This window comes from Chenopodium album, chromosome 4, assembly GCF_948465745.1.
Source record: "Chenopodium album chromosome 4, dcCheAlbu1.1, whole genome shotgun sequence".
NCBI lineage: Eukaryota > Viridiplantae > Streptophyta > Magnoliopsida > Caryophyllales > Amaranthaceae > Chenopodium > Chenopodium album.
Window position 1 is genome coordinate 65122439 of NC_137837.1, and position 24341 is coordinate 65146779.

The 24341-nt window shown below is 31.9% G+C and overlaps 2 protein-coding genes across 2 annotated transcripts; both read right to left on the minus strand.

The window, feature by feature from the left end:
• Nucleotides 1–1454: 1454 nt before the first annotated feature.
• Nucleotides 1455–7454, minus strand: LOC145627096 (uncharacterized). The gene is made up of 3 exons (XM_081679494.1): nucleotides 7103–7454; nucleotides 6168–6518; nucleotides 1455–2324 (listed from the first exon to the last, which is right to left on the minus strand). Exons 1-3 carry the CDS (start codon nucleotides 7298–7300, stop codon nucleotides 1791–1793), a joined length of 1083 nt encoding a protein of 360 aa, XP_081535620.1. The 5' UTR covers nucleotides 7301–7454; the 3' UTR covers nucleotides 1455–1790.
• Nucleotides 7455–13592: 6138 nt separating this feature from the next.
• On the minus strand, nucleotides 13593–17562 carry LOC145627097 (organic cation/carnitine transporter 7-like). The gene is made up of 5 exons (XM_081679495.1): nucleotides 17160–17562; nucleotides 15653–15890; nucleotides 14786–15302; nucleotides 14478–14680; nucleotides 13593–14385 (listed from the first exon to the last, which is right to left on the minus strand). The coding sequence occupies exons 1-5, from the start codon at nucleotides 17444–17446 to the stop codon at nucleotides 14080–14082; spliced, it is 1551 nt and encodes a 516-aa protein (XP_081535621.1). The 5' UTR covers nucleotides 17447–17562; the 3' UTR covers nucleotides 13593–14079.
• Between the last annotated feature and the right edge of the window lie 6779 nt (nucleotides 17563–24341).

A 24341-nucleotide genomic window follows, 5' to 3' on the forward strand; every position in this document is an offset into this window, starting at 1 on the left:
CATCCCGGAAAGCACCTCACCCCCACCCCACCCCGCCGAAAATCGCTCCCCATCCCCGAAAACCCCTCCCCCGCCGCCGGAAAACGGCGCCCACCCTTCCTCCACCCACCATAATCCCTCCTTGTCGCTAGAATCCGGCGAAAAACCCTCCCCCCACCCTCGCGAAACCCTCCCACCCTAAACCGTAAAACCCCCTCCCAAAACCCCCACCCTCGAAATCGCCCCCCTCCCTTCCCCCACTCATAAAATCGACCCACGGTTGGGGAAGGGGATGGGGAAGGGGGCGTTTTCGATGATGGGGGTTAGGGGAAGGGTGTTTTCCGGGTTAGGGGGGTTAGTGGGTGGGTTTCACGAGGGTGGGAGGAGGGAAAGGGGTGGGAGAGGGTTGGTCGTCGGATACCGGCGACGGGGAGGGGGTTATCGGGGGTGGGGGGGGCGATAATTTGGCGGGTGGGGTGCGGGTAGGGTGTTTTCCTGGATGTGGTGGGGGCTGTTGTTTTAATTTTTTTTGGTTTTTCTAGTTTTTTTTAATTATTTTTTTACCAATCCCGTGTTGACACGTGGATTGTAACCTAAAATAATAGGTTTGGTGACCTGTTGGGATCTTTAAAAGCAAATGGGTATCAAAGTTAGGATTTTTGAGAGATAATGCATAGTTGGGATTTTTCATAGTAAATCGCCCAAAGTTGGGATTTATAAACTCAATTTTTCCTTTTTTTTTATCACGCTTATCAACGCATTGTTTTTAACGATAAATATCTCTAATTATCAACATTATAAAATTATAAAAAGTGGATATTAATAAAATATACAATGAAACGATTCAAACAAAATTCCACATGAATATGTTTTATCGTATCTATAAACCACAAAAGCGAGTCAAAGCGTGTTATGTGAATAGTGTAAAAGTCAAACGGTGTCAACTAAAAAAACGGAGGAAGTATATCTACTAATCAAATACTTAGCACTTAGGCAGGCGCATGGTTAATTATTGAATATCATTTTTAAATTTTACTCAAATCCTATTGAATGTATGCAGATTAAAGATGAGCATTGGAGACCATGAAATTCAAAGCATAAAAAATACTAATTTAACCACTTAATACAACTCGTATTAAAGTAAGCATTGCCCGGGATTGCTACCTTTTATTAGTAATGCAACTACTAATTTTGTGAGAGACATTTAATAGTTTGAAGTGTTTTCAATACTTTTGTGGTATAACATAAATTTGTGTGCAAGTTTATAACATAAGTGACAATTGGTTAGACGGTTAATCAATGACTTTTCTTCTTAGAGTTTGAGTGTTCAAACCTCTTCAACCACATATGATCAAACAGACTTTGTGAAAAAAATAAATCTATCTATCCACTCAATAAAGGTAACAAAGCGATTACTCATTATACAATTACTTTGTATGTTTGTAGGGACATGTTCAAGAGGAAGAAACGTGGGATGATACAAGTAGATAAAATGCATTTCCAAATTTCATAAAACGAGTAGACAAGGAAGCAACTATTATATGCTTCTCAAGTTCTTACAAAAGTGAATGGCTAATATGGGTCACCATTACCCATATACTCAATTCTTGTTACATAAGTAGTTTATTTACTGGTGATTCATATATAGGCAATTATATACAAAATCCCCCCAAAAAAACAAAGGCGAAAATTTCATATGCTAAAACATTTTTTTAAAAAATATCAGTAATCAATCCTATTCCAAGCATTGTTATGATGTAAATCTTCGTTGATGAAGTTTGTTAGTGCGGCCGAACTGAAATAATCGACGATCATCGATCAAGTGGGAAAAAAGGACCTTGTTTGAGCTTCTCTTCGAGACAGCTGCTCTTCACTTCTTGTGGGAGGATAAAGCAGTCCATAGATAGTCCTTGCACATTAAAAGCAAAGTCATCGATCATCCAAGCCTCTTCCATTCGTAGTATAGTAGGTCCTGACTTGAGATTATCCCCGAACCTAGTGATGATTGCATGAGTTTGACCGGAGTGTGCGATCATCACACCTTCCACTGTCCGATAGTCCTCAATCTTTGAACCCATTGTAGTCTCCCAATAGCGAGGACATGCACCTGGGGACTGTATTCTTGTTAAGTAGGAGTCTTCTAAGTACACTAGCAATCCACTCTTTTGGCTAAAGTAGCCAAATGTTACATGCTTGATGGTCTCGGCTGTGTTGTCACTCCGATCAGCAAGATCATTTTGCTCAGCAGACAATTTCAGGACAAAACAATCAACGCCCATAATCTCCTTCTCTCCCATGTACTGAGCCACAGAAAATGCTTCAGATATTGCCATTGGATCTAAACCCTGTAATGAACGGACACTACATTAAAATACATCACATTAAGTGGCATCGAAGAAATTGATTGAACTTATTATATGAATTGTGTTTTGAGTCTTTATAATTAACTAATTTACCCATATTCAGCATATTACCTCCAGCACTATAGTCAAATTATCGATTCTCTAACATGTACGGAAACTACAGACACTAGACACATACCACACCAGCATATAATACCAACTGTCCAACACCCAAGTTCGAGTAACATTAGAATACACAAATTCAAAGCATATTTTCCTAAGATAAAGTTTTTCAGAATCCTTAGAAATAATTGAATCTGGATCTCGATGCATATTAGTAAGAGTCCAACTACAGTTCTTCCCAGGCAAGATCCAAGTTCCATCAAAGAAAATCAAGAACAAGAATTCCAATAACTAACTCTATATGCTTATGTGTGGGGACCATAGCTAATCACCCTTTTAAACTCTCAAGAGGTTCCCCAAAAACAGTCAAGCATTAAGAGATCAAAAATGTCAAACAAGAGTACAAATTGTAATTTTTTAACGATTAGTATCGAAAGCAACGACTTAAAAGACTGTACTAGGATAAAATAACACGATCACAAAGATACTCAAAGACAAATCATACTACTCTTTAATCCCATGTTACAACTTGATTTCTGACATCAATTTCTGTAATGGGGATGTTTTGGTGATGAGAAACAGCTAAGATCTTGGATAAAAATTGAGAAGAGTTTTCGATTTAGATTCGAACACTAGTGAAACTGACATATATCTTCTGTAAGATACCATCACTCACTAAATAATTAATTAAAAAAATGTGTAATTTTCTCAAATTACAACCAATTAAGAGGCCTGAAAAAAGATACCTTTGCAAAAAGAAATGTCTAGCTTTTTTAGACTTAGGCCCATCATGATGCCTTGTGTGTTTTGTCCTTGGGGTACTTGATGGGACCCACTAGAATGAGTGCTTTTTTTAATTTTTCATATTAATTTTTTTTTTTTCTCATTTTATATAATAATTGGGGTGAGCTCAAACAAGTTGAGAAAAAACATGTTATCAGAAAAATCTCACATACAACTAAGCATGAAAAAGAAAGCATATACCACTTCCTTAATAATTCTGAAGTCATCTAGCTAAAATTCAAAATAAGAGAGAATTAATGACAAGGAAATGTGAAATCTTGGTACCATGTTTGACATTTATTATATGACTCCTTTTCTAATTAATAATTCATTTGAGTATAAAAGATTTCTAGAACGAAGTTTTTCAGAATTGCCCTCGGTCCCAAAATAAGCTTCACACTTTGAAACGACAATTAGGCAAAATTAATAATGAACAGAAAAAAATTGAGGGAAACATGGACACTATTAGAGAAACCCCAAAATAATGCCGAGATTTATTTTGGGACGTAGGGTGTACTATTTTTCCTATAAAACTTACAAAAAATTAGTTACATATTCATGATGGTAGACAAAAAAAAAAAAAAAAAAAAAAAAAAAAAAAAAAAAAAAGAATGTAACTATGGTAGTTGAAATAATAAAAAGGATGGCAAAATAGGGGGGAATCTATTGGGTGTTAAAAATGCCCATCAAGGTCTGTTTCTAGTTTGGTACCTAATGTTTGAAGGACCAGGTAATATAGAAAGCATTAACACCAATTAAAAAAGATTGAACTACCAACATTGACTTTCCCATCACTGGCTTTTCAAATGTTGTTTCATCAATCAAAGGGATTTATTGAACTACAGTGCATTGCCTACTTGGTCACAATTAATAGTGTGAATGAGAGGAAAATTAAAAGAGTAGACTTATATCAATGACCAAAAATAGTGTGGTAGCTACTGCTTAACAAGATCAATTTAGCTAGCATGTAATATAGTTTGTTAGGTAGGGAAGATATGTTACGAAAAAGGAATTAATAATTAGGCAAACATAATAACGTCTAAGTAAGGCCGGATCTACTAATTGGTACTCCTATTGCATTAAGATTGCCCGATATTATAAAAATGGATGTTCCAATAATCCAATGAGTTAACTTCATTCGTAAAGTGGAATATATTCTCCCTTTACAACTTATATGCAACCATAAAGAAACAATAAATCCAACATGATTTCAAATGAACCAACTTAAGATGAACTAAATTCTATAGGGCAATCTCAAAAGGATGGATTGAGTACATACAAACGCTTTATGCGCGTATGGCTCCACTTAACTGATACTAGTTGTATTTTAAGGACAATTCTGTTAATAGATGTGTAAGTATTAGCAACATTCAAATATTCTTGATCACTACATTTACTTAATTTCAGGAGGTCCTTTTCTTGGTCATTATTTAATCAACAAGAAGCACTAAAAAACACTCATTTTCAGTATTTGGAAGTACAACATTTCTTCTTCTACAACTATCACAAAGAATACCATCAAAGATTAGGAATTAGGTAATTTTAGCTTGTTATAACAGCAATTTCTAAGAAACTCTTCAAATTTGGATTGATACCATCTTTTGACATATGACTCTAGTGGGACCCTTTTTGGAGTATAAGCAATGCAGAAGTGCAGTTTGGTAACAGAATTGGTGTAATGTTCAAATCCTTTGTAGATTCCTCCTTACCAATCAATCAATCAATCAATCAAAGCCTTAATCCCAAAAGTGGGGTCGGCTAACATGAACCAAATTTGATTATTCCGTGTAGATTCCTCCTTACCCCTCACCAAAAAACATAAAAATAATTAAATAGAAAAAAAAAAAAGAAAAATTAATATAAATTGATTTTAATTCCAAAAGGCAAAAAACCTAAAGTGTCAAGCACATGCCATTACTACCTAGGCGTGACAAAATGATATTGAGAACCCATATGGTGAAAGTGTGTTACCCCATGATAAAGGCCACACCCTAGTTTCCTTAATGCAATCATATGCATAAACATCTATTGGATCTAATTACTTTGCCAATCCATATTAGCAAAGATTACAACTCATAATGATTCGTTAACAAAATGCTGAATTCTTAATCTAGTACAACCTTTTACCTAAGGGGATGATGGCCACATGTGAATTCACGACGTCATGATAATCTAAAACGAGTATCGTATTACGAAAATCCTCCTTCCCAAAGAAAGTAGTCACATGAAATATTTTGTATATTAAAATAAATGAAGAAAGAATGCCATTCTAATGTAGAGCTAATATGAAAATAAATTGATCAATATAATATTCCTCCCAATCCAAAAATAATTTGTAATTGAATTTTGGTTATAGAAAATGCCACAAAGTCAACAAGTAATACAAATAGTATTTCCTTGGAAACATGGAAAACTCTCATTAACTACAGGATAAATTGATATGACCAATACTTTCTTGGAAAAGAAGATCTTTTTAATAAACATAGACCGCATAGACCATAGTAATATAATAAAAAATTATAAACATTGAAATTCACCATAAGCATAACAATTATGAGTAAAATTGAAAGTCATAGATGACAAAGGTGAGATCTATTTGACATAGGGATGTGCATTTTGTTCACATTACAAAAATATGAAGATAAATTTGTGTACAATTTTATTGACAACCGGGTGTACTATAAGGAAGGTCTGCCTTTGGGAGCCCAACAGCGTCTAGTGACAAGTATATGACATGACTCCGAACATCCCAAACTAGTATATTGAGAGTGTGAAACATATAATCAGGAGTTTTAGGACTTTAGTGTATGACTAGTCAAACATCATTATGGATAAAATTAGATGCAACATGCAAGTATGAAGTATGCAACATTAAAATGTACAAGGAGGCACTATAATTGAACTAAGAACATAGCAATGAAGATTGAAGAGGATTTAAACCTGAAGGGCCCGGCGGAGGGGCCGGACCCCGCCTTTAGCCGGGTGAGAGCCGAGCCAGGGGGTGTAACGCCAAGCCACATTGCCATCACTACCAGCGAGCACTTTATGAGCACCAACCACAAGCTCAATTGACCACTTGTTAGGCAACATCTCCCACATCACAAAGCAGCCTTTGTGAGTGGCTCCAGCCGCCACCACCACCGCCGATGAGCCGCTTAAGCTCGGCTCTTCTAGCATTGTCATGCTCACTTTCCCTGTTGCAAATATATTTTTCACCACCATTTTTTCCAGCTTTTTACAACCTGTTGCTGCTTTAAAGTGCTCTATTATGTACTGGGATGATGATGATACCTGCCATTCAAATATCAAATTTATTCAAACCCCATTTTAATAATCATCTAAATTTTACAATTCTACTAAAAAACTGCTCTGAAATTGTCTCAAATGTATCCCAAAAAATGTCCTTAAAGTCATTAAAGTAAAATTATGCAAAACCCATTTCTATATTTATCAGATTTTCCAAATTTAACTCAAATTACTCTGTTATCTATAGATAAACCCATATTATACTTGCCATTTCATAATATCCAAACCCCATTTCTAAAACTATCATAAAAATGCAATTAAAATGTTATAATAAGCAAAATCTTGAAATGAGGAAAGTGTAGTTATTTAAAAATAAGTTTTAAAGAATAGAATTTATGAAATTCATTAAAGTATCAACAAAAAATGGACCCAGCAGAAATGACATAATCATAGAATAAAAAAACCACATTGCCAAGACAATTTGATCAAATTATGTCATAAAACAAAAATACATGTTCTCAACTTCTCAATTAACAAACCCCACAAAAATTAATGCTTTAAAAAAACAAATCAAAATAATATAAACACGTGATTAGTAAAAACCGAAAAATTCCAAAAAATAGAAATACCTGAAGAATGGATTGATTTGGTTGAAGAGAAACAGGAAAAAGAGGGCAAGCAAGAACACTAAGAAGAATTTTAAGATCAGATTTTTTGTTGAAAAAAAGGTTTTTAACCCAATTTTTCCATGCATGGGTTTTTTTGGAGGGTTTTTTGGTATCTTCTTCATTGAATGGTTCTTCAGATAATGGGGCCAGACGATTCATTTTCTAAATTGATTAATTTTGCTACTATATGATAAAAATAGTATATACTACTACTATATGGTAGTGTTGGTTATATAACTCTTGATTGTATATAGTGTTTGTGTTGGTGCTAAAGGAGAGAAGGACAGTACAATTAGAGGAAGAATGGGAGAGGTCAGAGGAAAAGAAGGTGTGATTAAAGCATAAATTCTTGTGTCTTTTGCCTTGTTATTTCTCACCCTCGCTGTCTTTCCACGCGTGTGCTTTGCTTCTGAGTTTTCATTTATGGTTTTTTTTTTTTTTTTTTTACTCCCTTTGGATTTTTTAATAAAATAAAATTGACTTTAGTAACACGGAATTTTAATAAAATGCACGTAGCAACATGAACTTTGATGAATAGCTATAATAGCATCGATTTGTGTGTTATAAAATGTGTCAATTAAGGTCTTGGGTCAATTTGGAGCTTAAGGACTAAACATAATATCATAATTTGCAAAAAGTTTATGGGAAATGATTTTGGCACACCCCTATGTGAGAGCACAGTTTTCTATGCTCTTCTCGCATAGGGGTGTGCCAAAATCAATTTCCAAAGTTTATAAACTGATAAAGATTATGCGTCTTCGACATAATCTCTCGTGCTAAGTTTTATTTATGATATTTTGCGCACCTGATGAAGAAGTTGGTGATGTTATCGCTACTAATCAACGTTCACGATGCTACTAATCAAAGATCACGATGCTACATGCACCTTGTTAAAAGTTCGTGTTGAAATCGATTTTGCCTTTGTTTTCATTGATGTTTTTTTACTCCCTTCGCATTTTTTAATAAAATAAAATTGACTTTAGTAACACAAACTTATTTTACGGAGTAACAAGATGCACATAGAAGCATGAACTTTAATGAGTAGTTATAACAACATTGATTTGTGTGTTATAAAATGTCGCAGTTAAGGTCTTGGGTCAATTTGAACCTTAGGGACTAAACATGATGTCATAATTTGCAAAAAGGTAATAAACTATTAAAGATTATGTGCCTTCGACATAATTTCTGGTGTTAGGTTTTATTAATGTTATTTTGTGCACCTGATGAATAAGTTGGTGATGTGATGTTACCACCACTAGTCAAAGTTCACGATGCTACTTGCATCTTGTTAAAAGTTCTTGTTGTTGAAACCAATCTTGCCTTTTCATAATGCATAAATTGTGGAGAGTCGGTCTGATTACATATCCGTATTGTATGAGAATCATATGTTTTGTATACCATTAGAAATATATATAGTACCGTTGAAGTCTTAATGGTACTATCGAACACCACATTAGTATTATTGAAATTTGAAATATATTTCCTATCTACATATAACTCTATTGGTACTATTAGAAAAAAATATCATGACATACTTATACCACCAAAAAGTAATATACCATCAATTATCTTAGTACACTATTTATTCACTTAATGTTATCTTGACTATCTCATAACAAAATTGTCATGGTATGTATTGATTCATACTTTACGTGTATGTGTCCAAGCAGTTTTAGGAGCTAGGGTTTATTTGCTTGGGGGGATTCTGGGGTATTATACCCGTGAGCATCATACAACACAAGGTATTTGGTCATTTTCTGTGAAATTTTAAATTTTAAGAGTATATTTTGTGTACCATTGAAAACATGTATAGTACCACTGGAGTCTTAATGATACTATCAAATATCACATTAGTATCAATGAACGAAAATTACAATGCTCATAAAACTCTATTTATACTATTAAATAAGGGAAATTCTCAATGGTGACCCTCAAGTGGAAATGGTGGTCAAGGTTGAGTTCGGCGGTCTAGAGGTGGTCGGGTAGTTGGGGTTGCCAACAATGAAAGAGGAGGGGGATAGGATGGCTAGATGGTGGAGATGGTGGTGTGGGTGTAAGGTTGGTGGCTAACTATAATGAATTAAAATTAAGTATTTAATGAAATAAGGTTATTAGTGAGATAAATTTCTTAATTAGGATAATAACTACTTCCGTGTAACAAAACCTAGGAGTCACTATTGAGAATTTATGTTTTTTAAAAATGAAAATTTCAATAGTATAGTACTAATATGATCTGATATTGGATACTCCGTAGTATCATTAAGACTTCAATTGGTACCGCTAGCTAGTATGTATGTTTCTAAAAGTAGACAAACTTACCGGCAATTCAGCAAAACTAGTGATGAACACAACTCTAAAATCAGTATCAGGGTAATGAAAATGGAGTGGAATGGTAACAAATAAGGGGTAACCATTACCCTTAGGTAATGGTAATTGTTACCATATCTTCAAACCAAACACACGATAAGTCGATAATTGTATCGATTTAACTAAATCCGTTCCAATCTAAAAAAAATACACTAATCAAACGCCCCCTTGGTGTTTTCTTTTTGGATAATTTGCGAGGAAGGTCCTTATGAGGTCGACTTTGTGTGGAAGGTCCTTTTATGAAAAAGGTGGCACGAAAGGTCCTTATATGAACATTGGGTTGCAAGTAGGGTCCTTTGACCGAATTCCGACGTTGACCAATTTTTTCCGGCCATTTAAAATCATGTGCAAATCACGTGACCCCTTAAGTTACCCCTTTTTTTTCCCTTTCCCATCTTTTTCTCACGATTTTCCCTCTTTCCCCATTTCTCCCTTATGAAACCCTAATTTCAGAACAAAATTAATCCCAAATCTTCAATTCTTATCCCTAAAATTACAATTGAAGGCCAATCAAAGCCATTCAACCATAGCCGGTGCTATGTGCTCTTCTTTCCTCCTCACCTTAGTGATGTTAGTTGCTTGAACTTTTCCCCATCATCTTCTTCGTTCTTTAAATTTCCTCGGTTATTGGTGGGTGGATGTTCGTGGGGGTCGTGGGGTTGGGTTCTAGTGGGGTGGATGTTCGAGGTGTGGGTTTTAATGGGTGGTTTTCGTAGGTGGCTGGTTCTGGTTCTAGTCAAATCAAACACCATAACAATTAACAACCATAATTCTAATTCTAATTGTTGTTTCCAAGCTTAATTTAAAGGGGAAAAAGGGAAATCAAGGGAAAAAGGAAAAAAAAAAAAACCTCATTTAAGTGGTCACGTGCACATCATGTGATTATTTTTGGCCGGAAAAAAATTGGTCAACGCCGGAATTTGGTCAAAGGATCCCCCTCGCAACCCAATGTTCATATAAGGACCTTTCGTGTCACCTTATTCATAAAAGGACCTTCCACACAAGGTCGACCTCATAAAAGGACCTTCCTCGTAAATTTTCCTTTCTTTTTTTATGAACAACATGAGAATCACATGTATTAATTGTCCTTAGTGTTCAACTGAGTTGTGATCAACACGATGCCATAGTACACGAATGCATAACCAAAGAAAACTACCCACAGGAGCAAAGTTGTGGGAGCTAGTTTCTGTGAAAGCAACACTTTGAAAGATTGGAAGATGGACATATATGCATGAAATCATGAATGCATCCTCATACTTAGTAACCTCTATTTTTCTATGTGAATTGCTAAACCACATCCGGTATTTACCAGGCAAGGCTCGTATTTTTACATGACTTTACAAACATGCCCCCATATAAAATGTACCCTATTTCAATTTCACTTTCTTTAACCACTATCTAACTTGTTAACTTGTTACCCCACCAACCACAAAACAACCATCACCTACCAACAATCACCACATCATATATATATATATATATATATATATATATATATATATATATATATATATATATATATATATATATATATATATATAAACTCTTCACCAGTTAGCGCAAACAGTGAATGGACGAGTTTAAGGAAGCAACGACGCCACTGGAAAGGTCGTCAAAGCATACAGAGCCGGTGAATGCTTTGAATTTTTGTCGATTTTTTTTAAAAAAATTTATTTCGTAATCATAGAAGGAACGCCTTAAATTTTAGAATCACCCTTGGAACGTTCTAAAATACATTCTAAAATTTCAGGATTCAAGGGGGAAAACGCCTGAAATTTTAGAATGTTATGGGGGGAAATGCCTGAAATTTTAGAATGTTCTGGGAGAGATTCTAAAATATCATGTGTTCCTTCCATGGAACATTCTAAAATTTCAGGCGTTCATCTGTAAACAACAAGTACCTGATCGCCAACTCCCTTACCTTTTCGATTTCTTGACATCGTCCCTTGTAGCCGGTCACAACCCTTGGTGGCAACGGAATTGTGGTGGCTTTGCTTGGTGGTGACGGAATTGTAGTGGTTTGCTTGGTGGTGGTTGTGGATGAAATTCTTAAGGTGAAGAGAGAGAAAAGTAAAAGTGAAAGTACGAGAGAGAAGATTGAAGAGTTATTTAAGAATGGGTTACTTAAGGGAGTTCATATAAAAATACGGGCGTTACCCGGTAAATACCGAATGTGGTTTAGTACCCCCCTTCTCTATTTGTTCCATATATTTATTATTGAGAATGTAAGCAAATAAAGATGGCAAGACATGTATGAGCATCAAAGTTTTTAAAGTTTGATCATGAAAAAGTCAAAATGAGAACAATATTTTGAGACAAAAAGAGTAATAAATAACGACGTATGATGAATTGATAAGTGACATGTCAGTAGTAATGTAGTACTCCTTCCGTTCCTGAATATTTGACTCAATTTACATTTTCATAGTCTCTAATGTGTATCTTTGACCATGAAAATCTTCGAACATATACTTCGTATGTAAATACAAATTATAAAAAGAGTTAATATTTGAAGAATATACATTAAGGAGAATCCTATAAAATCTCATTTGCTAATTTATATCTACTAGATGAAGCCCGTGCGATGCACGGTTTGTTTGATTTTTTTTAAATAATGTTTTTTTTTATTATTTTATTTTATTTTATTTATGAGCCTAAAATTTGTTATATATTTATATAAAATTCCTAATATTAAAAGATAATATATAATATTTAATTAATTTAAACTTAAAAATCTCATTCGCCAATTTTGCTTACATGGCATTTAAATTATTTAATTCTAAAAGAAATTAATAATCTCTTATTTAATTGGCTACTACTAAGATTTATAATCCTACATGGCGCGCTGAGAAAATTAGATCCTACGTGGCTCTCTAAAAACTCGGGAAAAAACTCCCCTATATATATATATATATTAAAATTTGTTATATATTTATATAAAATTCCTAATATTAAAAGATAATATATAATATTTAATTAATTTAAACTTAAAAATCTCATTCGCCAATTTTGCTTACATGATATGGCATTTAAATTATTTAATTCTAAAAGAAATTAATAATCTCTTATTTAATTGGCTACTACTAAGATTTATAATCCTACATGGCGCGCTGAGAAAATCAGATCCTACGTGGCTCTCTAAAAACTCGGGAAAAAACTCCCCTTTATATATATTTAGATCCTACGTAGCTCTAACTCGGGAAAAAACTCCCCTTTATATTTATATATATTAGATTATATAAATGAAAAAAAAGGTAGGCATAATTATTTATATTTAGCGGTCTCATGAGAACAAAGAACAAAAAAAAAAAAAAAAAAAAAAAAAAAAAAAAAAAAAAAAAAAAAAAAGAGAGGTAGGTTCAAGGTTCAAAACACACTCAGTCAAAAAAAAAATTCAAAACATAGGGCGCGGGTTATTAGGTTACAGGTCCAACAAAGGTTCTAGCAAAAGCCCATTTTCTTCCCTTACAAACTAAAGCCCACAAATGAGCTTTAGGAGGATTGACATAAAAAGTGAGCGCATATGTATCCTAGACTAGATGACTTGTATCCTAGCCAAACTATTTTGTGTGTGTTTAGTTTGATGTAGTTAAAGTGTTATAATGGAAAATGGTTTCAGTTTTCTTCATTTTCCTTTATTTGGCTTATGAAAGGGCAGGAAATAATTTCCCATTGGTGAAAAATTACACTTTTTAAGATTAAAAACTTTATATTTTTCCTTTAAAAAAGAAGAGAAGTTACGTTTTCCTCCGTCTTTACATCTATACCTCCCTAACATGAAAATGGAAAATTTATCGTAGTCGATTGAAATATGACTACTATAATGTTTTAATGATTATGCAGTTTATGATTGATTTATTTTTTTTCAAGTTATAATCCTTGTCATATGCGGAAGACCAAGAAGACAAATGAAGCCCCCCAAACTCATTTGGTCCCCTCATTAATCTTTTCATTATATCCCCCCTTTAGTCTAGTATTGAGTCAAATTTCAATTGGATAAAAGTAAAGAAAAAAAAAACCTCAGATGATTTGATTAAGAATATAATTTGAGGGATCTTGTTAGCTTTATATTTCAAAGTCTTATAGCTGTTATTTTAATTTAATAAATTAGTTGTTAAAATTTTACATTGACAAGTGTGAATAAAATGCGTAGTAAGTTAAAAAGTTGGGAAAAAAGAGAAAATAACTACAATATGGAGTATCTCTTAAATAAAAAATATTTATGATAAATATCATTTGTATCCGAATTTGACATTGACTTTGAAAATACTTACACATACAAACACCCAAGCTCATGTATGAAGAGAAATCCTACCACACCAGAAACATTACACAACTTTCTATATGGGTTTTGGTCTTAATTATGAGCTACTCTAATTTGCTCATTACCAATTGACACTAATTATTCCTCTGTTCAAAAAGGCCTAAACACAATAGTTAATAACACATACAAAGTCTATCTTTTACTATCATACACATATATATATAAACAACGAAGTAAGATATTCTTAAAATTGTTCATGTTGGCAATTCGTATTCTTCGTAGGATCTCAATGATCAATGTTAGAAGACGCTTATACATTAACAGAACTACTTGGTGGTTTTTGTTGAGCTCCCTCTTGTGTAAGTGCTACGGCCTTGGGTATGTCATTCTTATTACTGTCAATGCTATCAGTTAACTCGCGCCCTTTTGTTTCATATGGAATTAGCGCGACAGATACTGCAGCAGCTATTATTACTCCTGCGAAAAACAAGATTGATGCCATTCTATGACATCCTTGTATCAAAGCTACAGCCACATAAGGGCTCACCATTGCACCTACTCTTGCCATAGAACTCGCCATTCCAAAACCCGTATTCCTCACTGATGTTGGATATATCTGTATCATACAGGAAAAAAAAACGTTATTACCATGAAAAAATGATAATGCAGCAACAAAATCAAACTCAAACAAAAGCAAAATTAATTTACCTCTGGAGCAAAAATAAAGGCAATGGTGAAACTCCCCATTATAGAGGCTCGAGCCCCAAACATCAGAACTGTTGTGATAGCGTTTGATCGATGGTCTACCAGAGGAAACAGGAATATTGCACCAGCAACAAACATGATTGCCATAGAATACTTACGGCCAATTCGATCAATTAGGATGCCAGCAATAATAAGTCCAGGGAGTTCTACAAAGAGTTAAAGATAAAAATGTTAGTACCAAAAAAAATGTACAAGTACATGTTAATTAGTCAATAAAACTGTCAGTATCAACCAAAAGTAGACAAACTTACCAGCAAAACTAGTGATGAACACAGCTCTATAATCAATATCAGGCTTAGTGTTTTCTTTTATATGAACAGCATGAGAATCACATGTATTGTCCTTAGTGTTCAACTCAGTTGTTAGCAACACGATCCCATAGTACGCGAATGCATTACCAAAGAAAACTATCCACAGGAGCAGAGTTGTGGGAGCTAGTTTCTTTGACAGAAGTACTTTAAATGATCGAACGACAGACATATCGGAATCCTCATATTTAGCAGGTGCTGCGCCTTCTTCCCCTGAAACAACTTTAGTAGGACAGTTTATTTCTTCTTGCTCCATATCAGTAACAAGTACACCAGGAGGCAATTCTTTGCCATTTATTCTCGCTATTTTCTCCAACACTTGGGTAGCCTCTTTCTTTCGGCCTTTCAAACACAAGTACCTCGGAGACTCAGGGGTAATGAAATAGAATACCAGCAGGATGAATGAAGGCAGAACAGATAGACCCAACAGCCATCTCCATCCCAATTTCGGCATTATAACCTGTTAAAAATTAGCACCATGTTAGAATCTACAAGTAATTAATATTTGTACTACTTACTAGCATGTTATATTTGATTAAAATTTTGATCTTGACATAACTGTTGATTGTATAAACTTTAGATTAATTTGAGATATAAAAGTTTGTTGAGTATAAATGTTATTATGTTATAAATGATATAACTTGTGATTGTAATGTAAAATAATTAATAGTTATGTACATTTCCCATTATTTATCTTTATTTAGATGCTTTTAAGAATGTGATTGTCTCATTTTCATACTATAATTCATAAAGTCAAATGTGATCTATTATCTGAACCCGAAAACTGATCATAGAGGGCAACTAACATACCCATGCCAAGGCAGCCTCGGTGATGGAACCGACTGTCCAAAAGGCTTGGAAAAGGACCATCCAAGTACCCCTGCTAGGTGCAGGTACAAACTCTAGAAACCAAGTCAGTAAAACAGGACTAGCTCCTAATCCGACGCCTACCAAACAACGAGCAACGAGCAACACCACGAAGTTCGGTGATGCTGCACTCAGTAGACCAGCTGCACATGTTACTATTGCCGAAAACACAAAACCTTTCCTGAAATATAAAGAGTTGCAAATAATTGAGTAACATATTATTGTGTAATCATGTAGCAGAAATAGTTAATTATGTCCAAAACGTAACATAAACTGATAAACACACCTGAAATGATCCAAAAATTATGCCGTATGCTATGTTAGTATTATTCAATCAGAGTATGAAAAAGAATCTTATGAAATCTGAGTTACAGATTATGAATATCAGGGGTATCTTAACGTTTTAGGTATTTGATGTATACATGTTACGATCCATATGACAATGTCTCATCGATTGAAATTCTATTAGATTAGTTCGTTATTGTCTTGGAGTGATTTTCAGACATAAGATCGAATTCTTTTTACATCATTACCTATCATGTAACTATTTCTACACATAAAATAACAAATTTAAAGTTGGAGTAACTCGCTTACAAAATAAGTTACTTATGTATATGTCAAAGGCTAAATGTAAAATTATTAGTGCAGTTGATACACATGATACAGCACATACAAGTTAATTAAAACAGCAGAGACAGAAGAAATTCAAAAACAAACAGCAAGTTGTTAGACTTAATTGGCCTGGTAAACAGTACAATAGAAATTCATAAAATGGTCAACTTATCCACCCAATTAAACTGGACTTCTTAAAAATAATAATAATTTATGTAGTTTTTTTTGTCGTATTTGAAATTATAACTTGATAAGCCATTATTTTAATAATAATTATTTTGTTAATTATAATTATAAAATAAATATCATACATGGCCTTAAAGGCTATATATAAGGAGCTAAAATAGAAAAATTAAATGTAAATATAACATAATTACACTTATTTGCACGTGATTTTCACATGCATTTCTAAATTAATACCAGATTAAGAAATAAATTAAATATTTCTTTTAACCCTAAAGGCTGCATAAAAATTAAAATATACACCAGAAACCTATTATTGTTCAAAAATATGCATTAAAATATGAGTATATGACAATGAAGACAAAGGGGATGCCCCAATTTCTCATAGTGACATGGAATTTTCGTAAATAAATCAACAACTTTATTTAATTGTAGAGCCCACAATAATAAAAAAAAAAAATTGTTGATTTATTTACGAAAATACCCCCATAAAAAACAAATTTCGTTTCTCAATATGAAAAACATGGAATTTCCCGAAGACAAACCGAAAAAAGTATTTGTATCCTCTCCCACAATAATATAACACCAAATAAACGAGAACAGAGTATTTTTACAAAAAAGAGATAATTTGTCTGAAATTCTGAATGATATTTACCTTCTTCCATATTTATCGGAAATAAGACCAAAAGAGTAAGCACCAACGAACATGCCTGCAAAAACTATGGTTGTTATAAGACTTTCTTGAGCCGCGCTAAGCTCCCATTCGTATTTAACGGCCGGTCCGACGAACGATAGGATCATCATCTCCATAGCTTCCGAAACCCACGCCATTCCGGCGTAGGCTAACACCAAAAACTGCAACTTTCCGAACCCCATCGTAACAAGTGCTTCATCGACTGTGTACGTTACACTTACTTTACCCGCCATTTTTTCTGAATTCATCAATAAAATGTTAATAATAATAATAATATATCTTTGATACACTATTTTTTTTTCATGATAATTTTCAAACTTTGTTAGATGTTTTTATAAATATTAGATTTCTAATGAAATTTTCAAGAAACTTTGCTTGATCAAGTCTAATTATGCAAGATGCAACTATACGAAATTTATAATAAGATTCTTGCACGGTAAAGTGTTCGTTACGTTGAGTCAACGAAGTCTAGTGATGAATAATGTTGATTGGAATTTTGCAGCAATAATTTCCAGCCTTTTTTTGACTAATTGTTGATCTAAACAATACAACTTGACTTTACAATTAGGACCAAATGTGTAGATGAAATTTGAAGACGTACGAAATTAATTAATGATGTCGAAATAAAAGAAATAAGACTACTTACCAATAATGTTGAATTGTTGATCCCACGAGTGTCAATGAGTGACAAGGCCGTACGATGAAGGCGTTGAAATATGTAAATAGGATGTCAAAAATATAATGTAATGATTTTAGATTATCAAAGATCTATTTTATGACAACATTACTTGGAGGAAAGAAAAAGAGATATAACAAGTACGCGATTTCTAAATTTGTTTGAATATGAATGTTGATAGTATGTATGGATATTGTATATATATATATATAGCCAAAATAGACAATTTATATCATAAAATAAAATAAAATAATAAACTGATTAACTAACTCATAATTTTATTAAATAAAGGAAATTTTGAATATAGAACTATAGAAGAGATGAATTAAATTGGCCGGTTTGTTCCTCCCAAGGAAATTATAAAAACAAATAAACCAATCTCAAGTAGGTTTAGTTGCCGTGTGTATTATTTAATAAAGGAAATAATGTTTAGATAATTAAGTAAATTACTTGCATGATGCAATCCTGGGGAGATGTGTAAACCATGCTGTCCATGCACATTATTTTTCTTCTCCCCAAAATACCCTCATATATATTTCAGTCATATTTGCCATCAAACTAAAGTTGTACGTGAATTCCTTTCAAGTTGTCCCAATGGTGTATAATGTATTATTTTTACATTTAAAAAAAAAACCTAGTTAATACATTATTTTTATTTTATTTTTTCGTTCAAAAAAAAATGTATTAACTAGTTTTTAACCCGAGCAATGCCCCGGATTTTTATATGTATATTGAGACTAAATTTTAATATGATAAATTTACGTGAAATATAATTATAGATTAGTTAATATTTTTAAGTAATATATATATATATATATATATATATATATATATATATATATATATATATATATATATATATATATATATATATATATATATATATATATATATATATATATATAGGCTCTCGTGAGAATTTTTTTTATGTGAGAACACTCTTTATGTTCTAAATTTTAAATTTGATGTTCTAAACTTTTCCTTAGGTGTTCTAAATTAAATCAAATGTTCTAATTTAGTACTCACATGTTCTAAACCATAAATTAGTTAAGTTTAATATTATAAATTTTAAATAACTTGTTCCAAAATTTTAACTTAGGGTCTGTTCACATTTACTTAATTTCAGTTCAGTTCAGCTCTAATCAGTTCAGTTCAGTTCAGTTCAGCTCCAATCAGTTCATCAGTTCAACTCTTAATTTCCATCTCTCATAAAATATTCATTTAAGCTTAGTTCAGTTCAGTTCAGTTCAGCTCCAATCAGTTCAGTTCAGTTCGTTCAGTTCAGTTCAGTTCAGCTCCAATCAGTTCAGTAAATGTGAACAGGCCCTTATATGTTATAAATTTTAAAATGTGTATTCTAAGATTTTTAATTATATGTTCCAGATTTTAAAGCATATGTTCTATTTTTTTACTCGTATGTTCTAAATTTTTTACTCACACTTTCTATATTCTATATCAGTTTGTTCTAAATTTTTATTCACATGTTCATAATCTTAAATCAAATTTTCTAAATTTTACTCATATGTTTAAAATTTCATAAAGCAGATTTTATAAATTTTTAATCATTTGTTCTAATTCTTAAATCAAATGTTCTAAACATATTACTCACATAGATGTTTTAAATTATTACTCAAATGTTCTAAATTTTAATTTCAGACACATGTTCTAAATTTTTACTCACATGTTCTAAATTTAAAATCAGTTCTCGTATAAGTATGAATTCTCACATATGAACCTATTCTCACCGGATCCCTCCCATATATATGGGAGGGATCCGGTGAGAATAGGTTCATATGTGAGAATTCATACTTATACGAGAACTGATTTTAAATTTAGAACATGTGAGTAAAAATTTAGAACATGTGAATAAAAATTTAGAAGATGCGAGTTAAAATTTAGAACATGTGACTCAAACTAAAATTCTGAACATATGAGTAATAATTTAGAACATTTGTGTGAGTAATATGTTTAGAACATCTGATTTAAGAATTAGAACAAGTGAATAAAAATTTATAAAATTTGCTTTATGAAATTTTTAACATATGAGTAAATTTAGAACATCTGATTTAAGATTATGAACATGTGAATAAAAATTTAGAACAAACTGATATAGAATATAGAAAGTGTGAGTAAAGAATTTAGAACATACGTGTAAAAAAAATAGAACATACGCTTTAAAATCTGAAACATATAATTAAAAATCTTAGAACACGCGTTTTAAAATTTAGAACATATAAATTAAAATTTTGGAACAAGTTATTTAAAATTTATGACATCAAACTTAACTAATTTATGGTTTAGAACATGTGAATACTAAATTAGAACATTTGATTTAATTTAGAACACCTAAGGAAAAGTTTAGAACATCATATTTAAAATTTAGAACATACGAGTAAAAATTTAGAACATAAAGAGTATTCTCACATAAGAAAAATTCTCATATAAGAAAAATTCTCACGAGGGGAGGGATCCGGTGAGAATAGGTCCATATGTGAGAATTCATACTTAAATGAGAACTGATTTAAAATTTAGAACATGCGAGTAAAAATTTAGAACATGTGAATTAAAATTTAGAACATGCGAGTTAAAATTTAGAACATGTGACTCAAATTAAAATTTTGAACGTATGAGTAATAATTTAGAACATTTGTGTGAGTAATATGTTTAGAACATCTGATTTAAGAATTAGAACAAGTGATTAAAAATTTATAAAATTTGCTTTATGAAATTTTAAACATATGAGTAAAATTTAGACATATGATTTAAGATTATGAACATGTGAATAAAAATTTAGAACAAACTGACATAGATTATAGAAAGTGTGAGTAAATAATTTAGAACATACGAGTAAAAAAATAGAACATACAATTTAAAATCTGGAACATATAATTAAAAATCTTAAAACACACGTTTTAAAATTTAGAACATACAAGTTAAAATTTTGGAACAAGTTATTTAAAATTTATGACATCGAACTTAACTAATTTATGGTTTAGAACATGTGAGTACTAAATTAGAACATTTGATTTAATTTAGAATACCTAAGGAAAAGTTTAGAACATCAGATTTAAAATTTAGAACATACGAGTAAAAATTTAGAACATAAAGAGTGTTCTCACATAAGAAAAATTCTCACATAAGAAAATTTCTCACGAGAGCCTTCCCGTGTATTTAAAGATGGGATAAGGGTGTGCTTTATTCACAATTAACCTGATTTTCAGAACTTATTTGAATTTATTAAATTTTATTGAAATTTATTTTAGTTGTAATTTGTACTGGTAACTCTTATCATAACTTATTAAGGGTCTGTTCTCATACGTTGAAATTCAATTCAGCTCAGCTCAGCTCAGTTCAGTTCAGTTCAGTTCAATTCAGCTCCTAATTTCCTTCTCTTATAAAATATTCAGTTCAGTTCAGTTCAGTTCAGTTCAGTTCAACTGAGTTCAGTCAATGAGAACAAGCCCTAAACCTGAATTGAAATTATTTGAACTTATTGCAACTTAAATAAATACATATAAGGTGAACAGAATAAACCTAAGCCATCAAGTTTAAATTACATCATATTTTCTTTACCTAATTTTTTCTATATTGATATTATTTTTACTAAACCAAAATTATTTTTTTCACTATTTTTCTATTATATTTATTATTTAGAGTTAAAATAAAAAGGGTAATGCTAAGGGTGTGTTCTATTCACCTTTTTTTTCTTTATCTGATCTTATTTTTCATGAATAGTGTTTGTTCTATTCACCTTATTTCTACTTATTTCAGGGTTAATAAGTTCAGATAAGATAAGTTCAGGAAAAATAAGTTCAGATAAGTTGTGATAAGGGTTAATCAGGGCTACCTAAGTTTAATTTATAACTAAAATAAGTTCTAATAAGGATTAATATATAAGTTCAGATAAGTTTAGATAAGTTAAGATAAGTTATAATAAGATCAGATAAGTAAAAATCAGGTGAATAGAACACACCCCAGCCCTAAGGGATGCATATAATAAACATTTAATATACTTCCTTTTTTCGGTATTATTTTAGAAATTTATCGACAATTCACAAGTAAATCGGTGTAATAAATGTGTAGTTATTGCTAATTCTTTTCATTTTTAGCTTCTTATATGCAGCCCTAAGGGCATCATATATCTTTTTCCAAATAAAAATTATTTTAATAATTTTCCTTTACTATATAATATTTGAATAAGTGAAGAGAACAACAAGACCTTAATTGACTTTAATTTCACTTATTTCATGAACAAATATATTTATATAACAGATAATAATTTTTGATAAGTTATTATAATAATTAATAAGGAATATGCAAAAAAGAAATTGGGGCAAAACTAAAAATGGTCGGGGATCTGAACTTTCTCTTACCATACGCCATGAGTATTTGTTCTCATTCTGATGATTGATTTTCATTTTATCATCAAATGACAAATAAAAATTAATCTTGGGTTAGTTGGGTGTAAGGTACACCTGGGTGTATATAATAAATTCTATCCTAATGGGGTGTCAATTTATGGTGGTATTTTAGAATAATTTAATTGTTTTTTTTTTTTTTTTGGTGCACTAGAATAATTTAATTAAATGCATAGTAGTTGTAATTTAAATCGTAGGGAGTACCTAGTTAGAAATTTTTTTTTTATTTTTTTTTATTTTATTTATTTATTTTTTTTTCTGGGCTATTGATCTGATCTTGTTTCATGTAAGGATACATATTCATTTCTACTAAACTCTAATATGATGTCTTATATTGATATTTTCGTAGTTTGTGTTGGAAGTTCTTGATATAAAATAAGAGAGTTGGGGATAAACAAGAGAGAGAGAAAAACAAATGAAAGGGGAAAATTCCACATTGGTTGGGGGGGAAAGGTTTTTTCCTTGTTTTTATATTGTAGTGTCCTAACACTACTTAGTTGAGTGAGTGGGAGTTAAGTGTTACTCCACACACACACGCGCGCCGAGCCGGGTCGGGTCGGGTCTTGGGGAATGCGCGGGCGTGGGTCCTTGTTATCTTTTTGGAGAAATTTTATTTCCTTTCCTTTGTTAAATAGAATATTCTTTTTTTTGTCTGTTGGGAATATTCTTTTCTGGCTGTTGGGATTAAGGAATTAAGTCAGTCATTAATCCCTTGATTATAGCTGACTGATTAATTCCTTGTCTCTTGCTTCCGTTGTTGACTGGTTGAATGAATCTGATCGTTTTCTTAGCTAGATTCGTCCCTCGTTTTACGTTTCATGTCTCCCTTCTACTGCCTATATATACTCGTTGCTTCACACAATACAACCAGTTATCTCTCTTCTCTCAAATTATCTAAACACGAGTTTCTTCTGTTCTGTTTTCTGGGCAAGTATTTTGAGTTCCAGTCGGGTTTGTGAGTGCACATAAACTCCGGCGGCGTGCTTATCTTGGAGGGCGACCGCTTCTAGTCTACTGCACCGGGAGGTAGCGCAGAATCGTCTTTTAGGTCAGTGGTTCTTCACGACGCGGCTATTGTCACTTTGGTTCACGCATCAAGAGATAAGTAATTTATGTTTTATTGCTTAGTAGTTTAACAGTTTGAACACTTTCAATAATACAACGACATGCATCAATCTCTATAGAACTATTCGTAAACCATATATTCCCTAATTGTAATTTTTAGGAGAACATAATATCACACATAGATGGTGATGCAGATTGAGTATCAAAAAATTTCAGAGTCTAGATTAATATGTCTGTTCTATTCACCTTAAAAAAAATAATATTAAGTAAAAATAATATTAAGTAAAAATAATTTCAGTTCAGTAAAAATAATTTCAGTTCAGTAAAATTCAGATTTCTCAAAGAAGAATTATAATAGAAAATCAGTAAAAATAATTTCAGTTCAGTAAAAATAATTTCAGTTTAGTAAAAATAATTTCAGCTTAGTAAAAATAATTTCAGTTCAGCAAAAATTAAGGTAAAGAGAACGGGGCCTTAGTTCGAGTGAATCGAATTGGTTTAAAAGATAAAAATTTATTGAATTAGGTTTAACGTAATTGAGAAGAACATAATATCACAAATAACAATTAACAAATACATACTTCTTATATTCTCTAATCTCTATTACTAATCTCTATAATACGTTGTAGATACAAAAAAAAAAAAAAAAAAAAAAAAAAAAAAAAAATAATAATAATAATAATAATAAGACTCCGATAAATATTAGGTAAAATGATTATGATTAACCCTTAAGGAGTCTGATAATTGGAGTGTATTATTGTTAGACGAAATCGATTATTGCCTCAATTAATAGAAGTCCTAGTTGGTTGAACTTAGGCGTAACGATAATGTATTTTTATGGGTTAGATATTTTAGTTTTTATTAATTTTCTCAGTAAAAACAAAATATCATACTGTTTAAAACTCATTATAAAAATGAAATCATACAGTATTTCGTATAAAAATAATTGTTGAATCTCGTGAACACCGTAGTTGACTTGTCTTC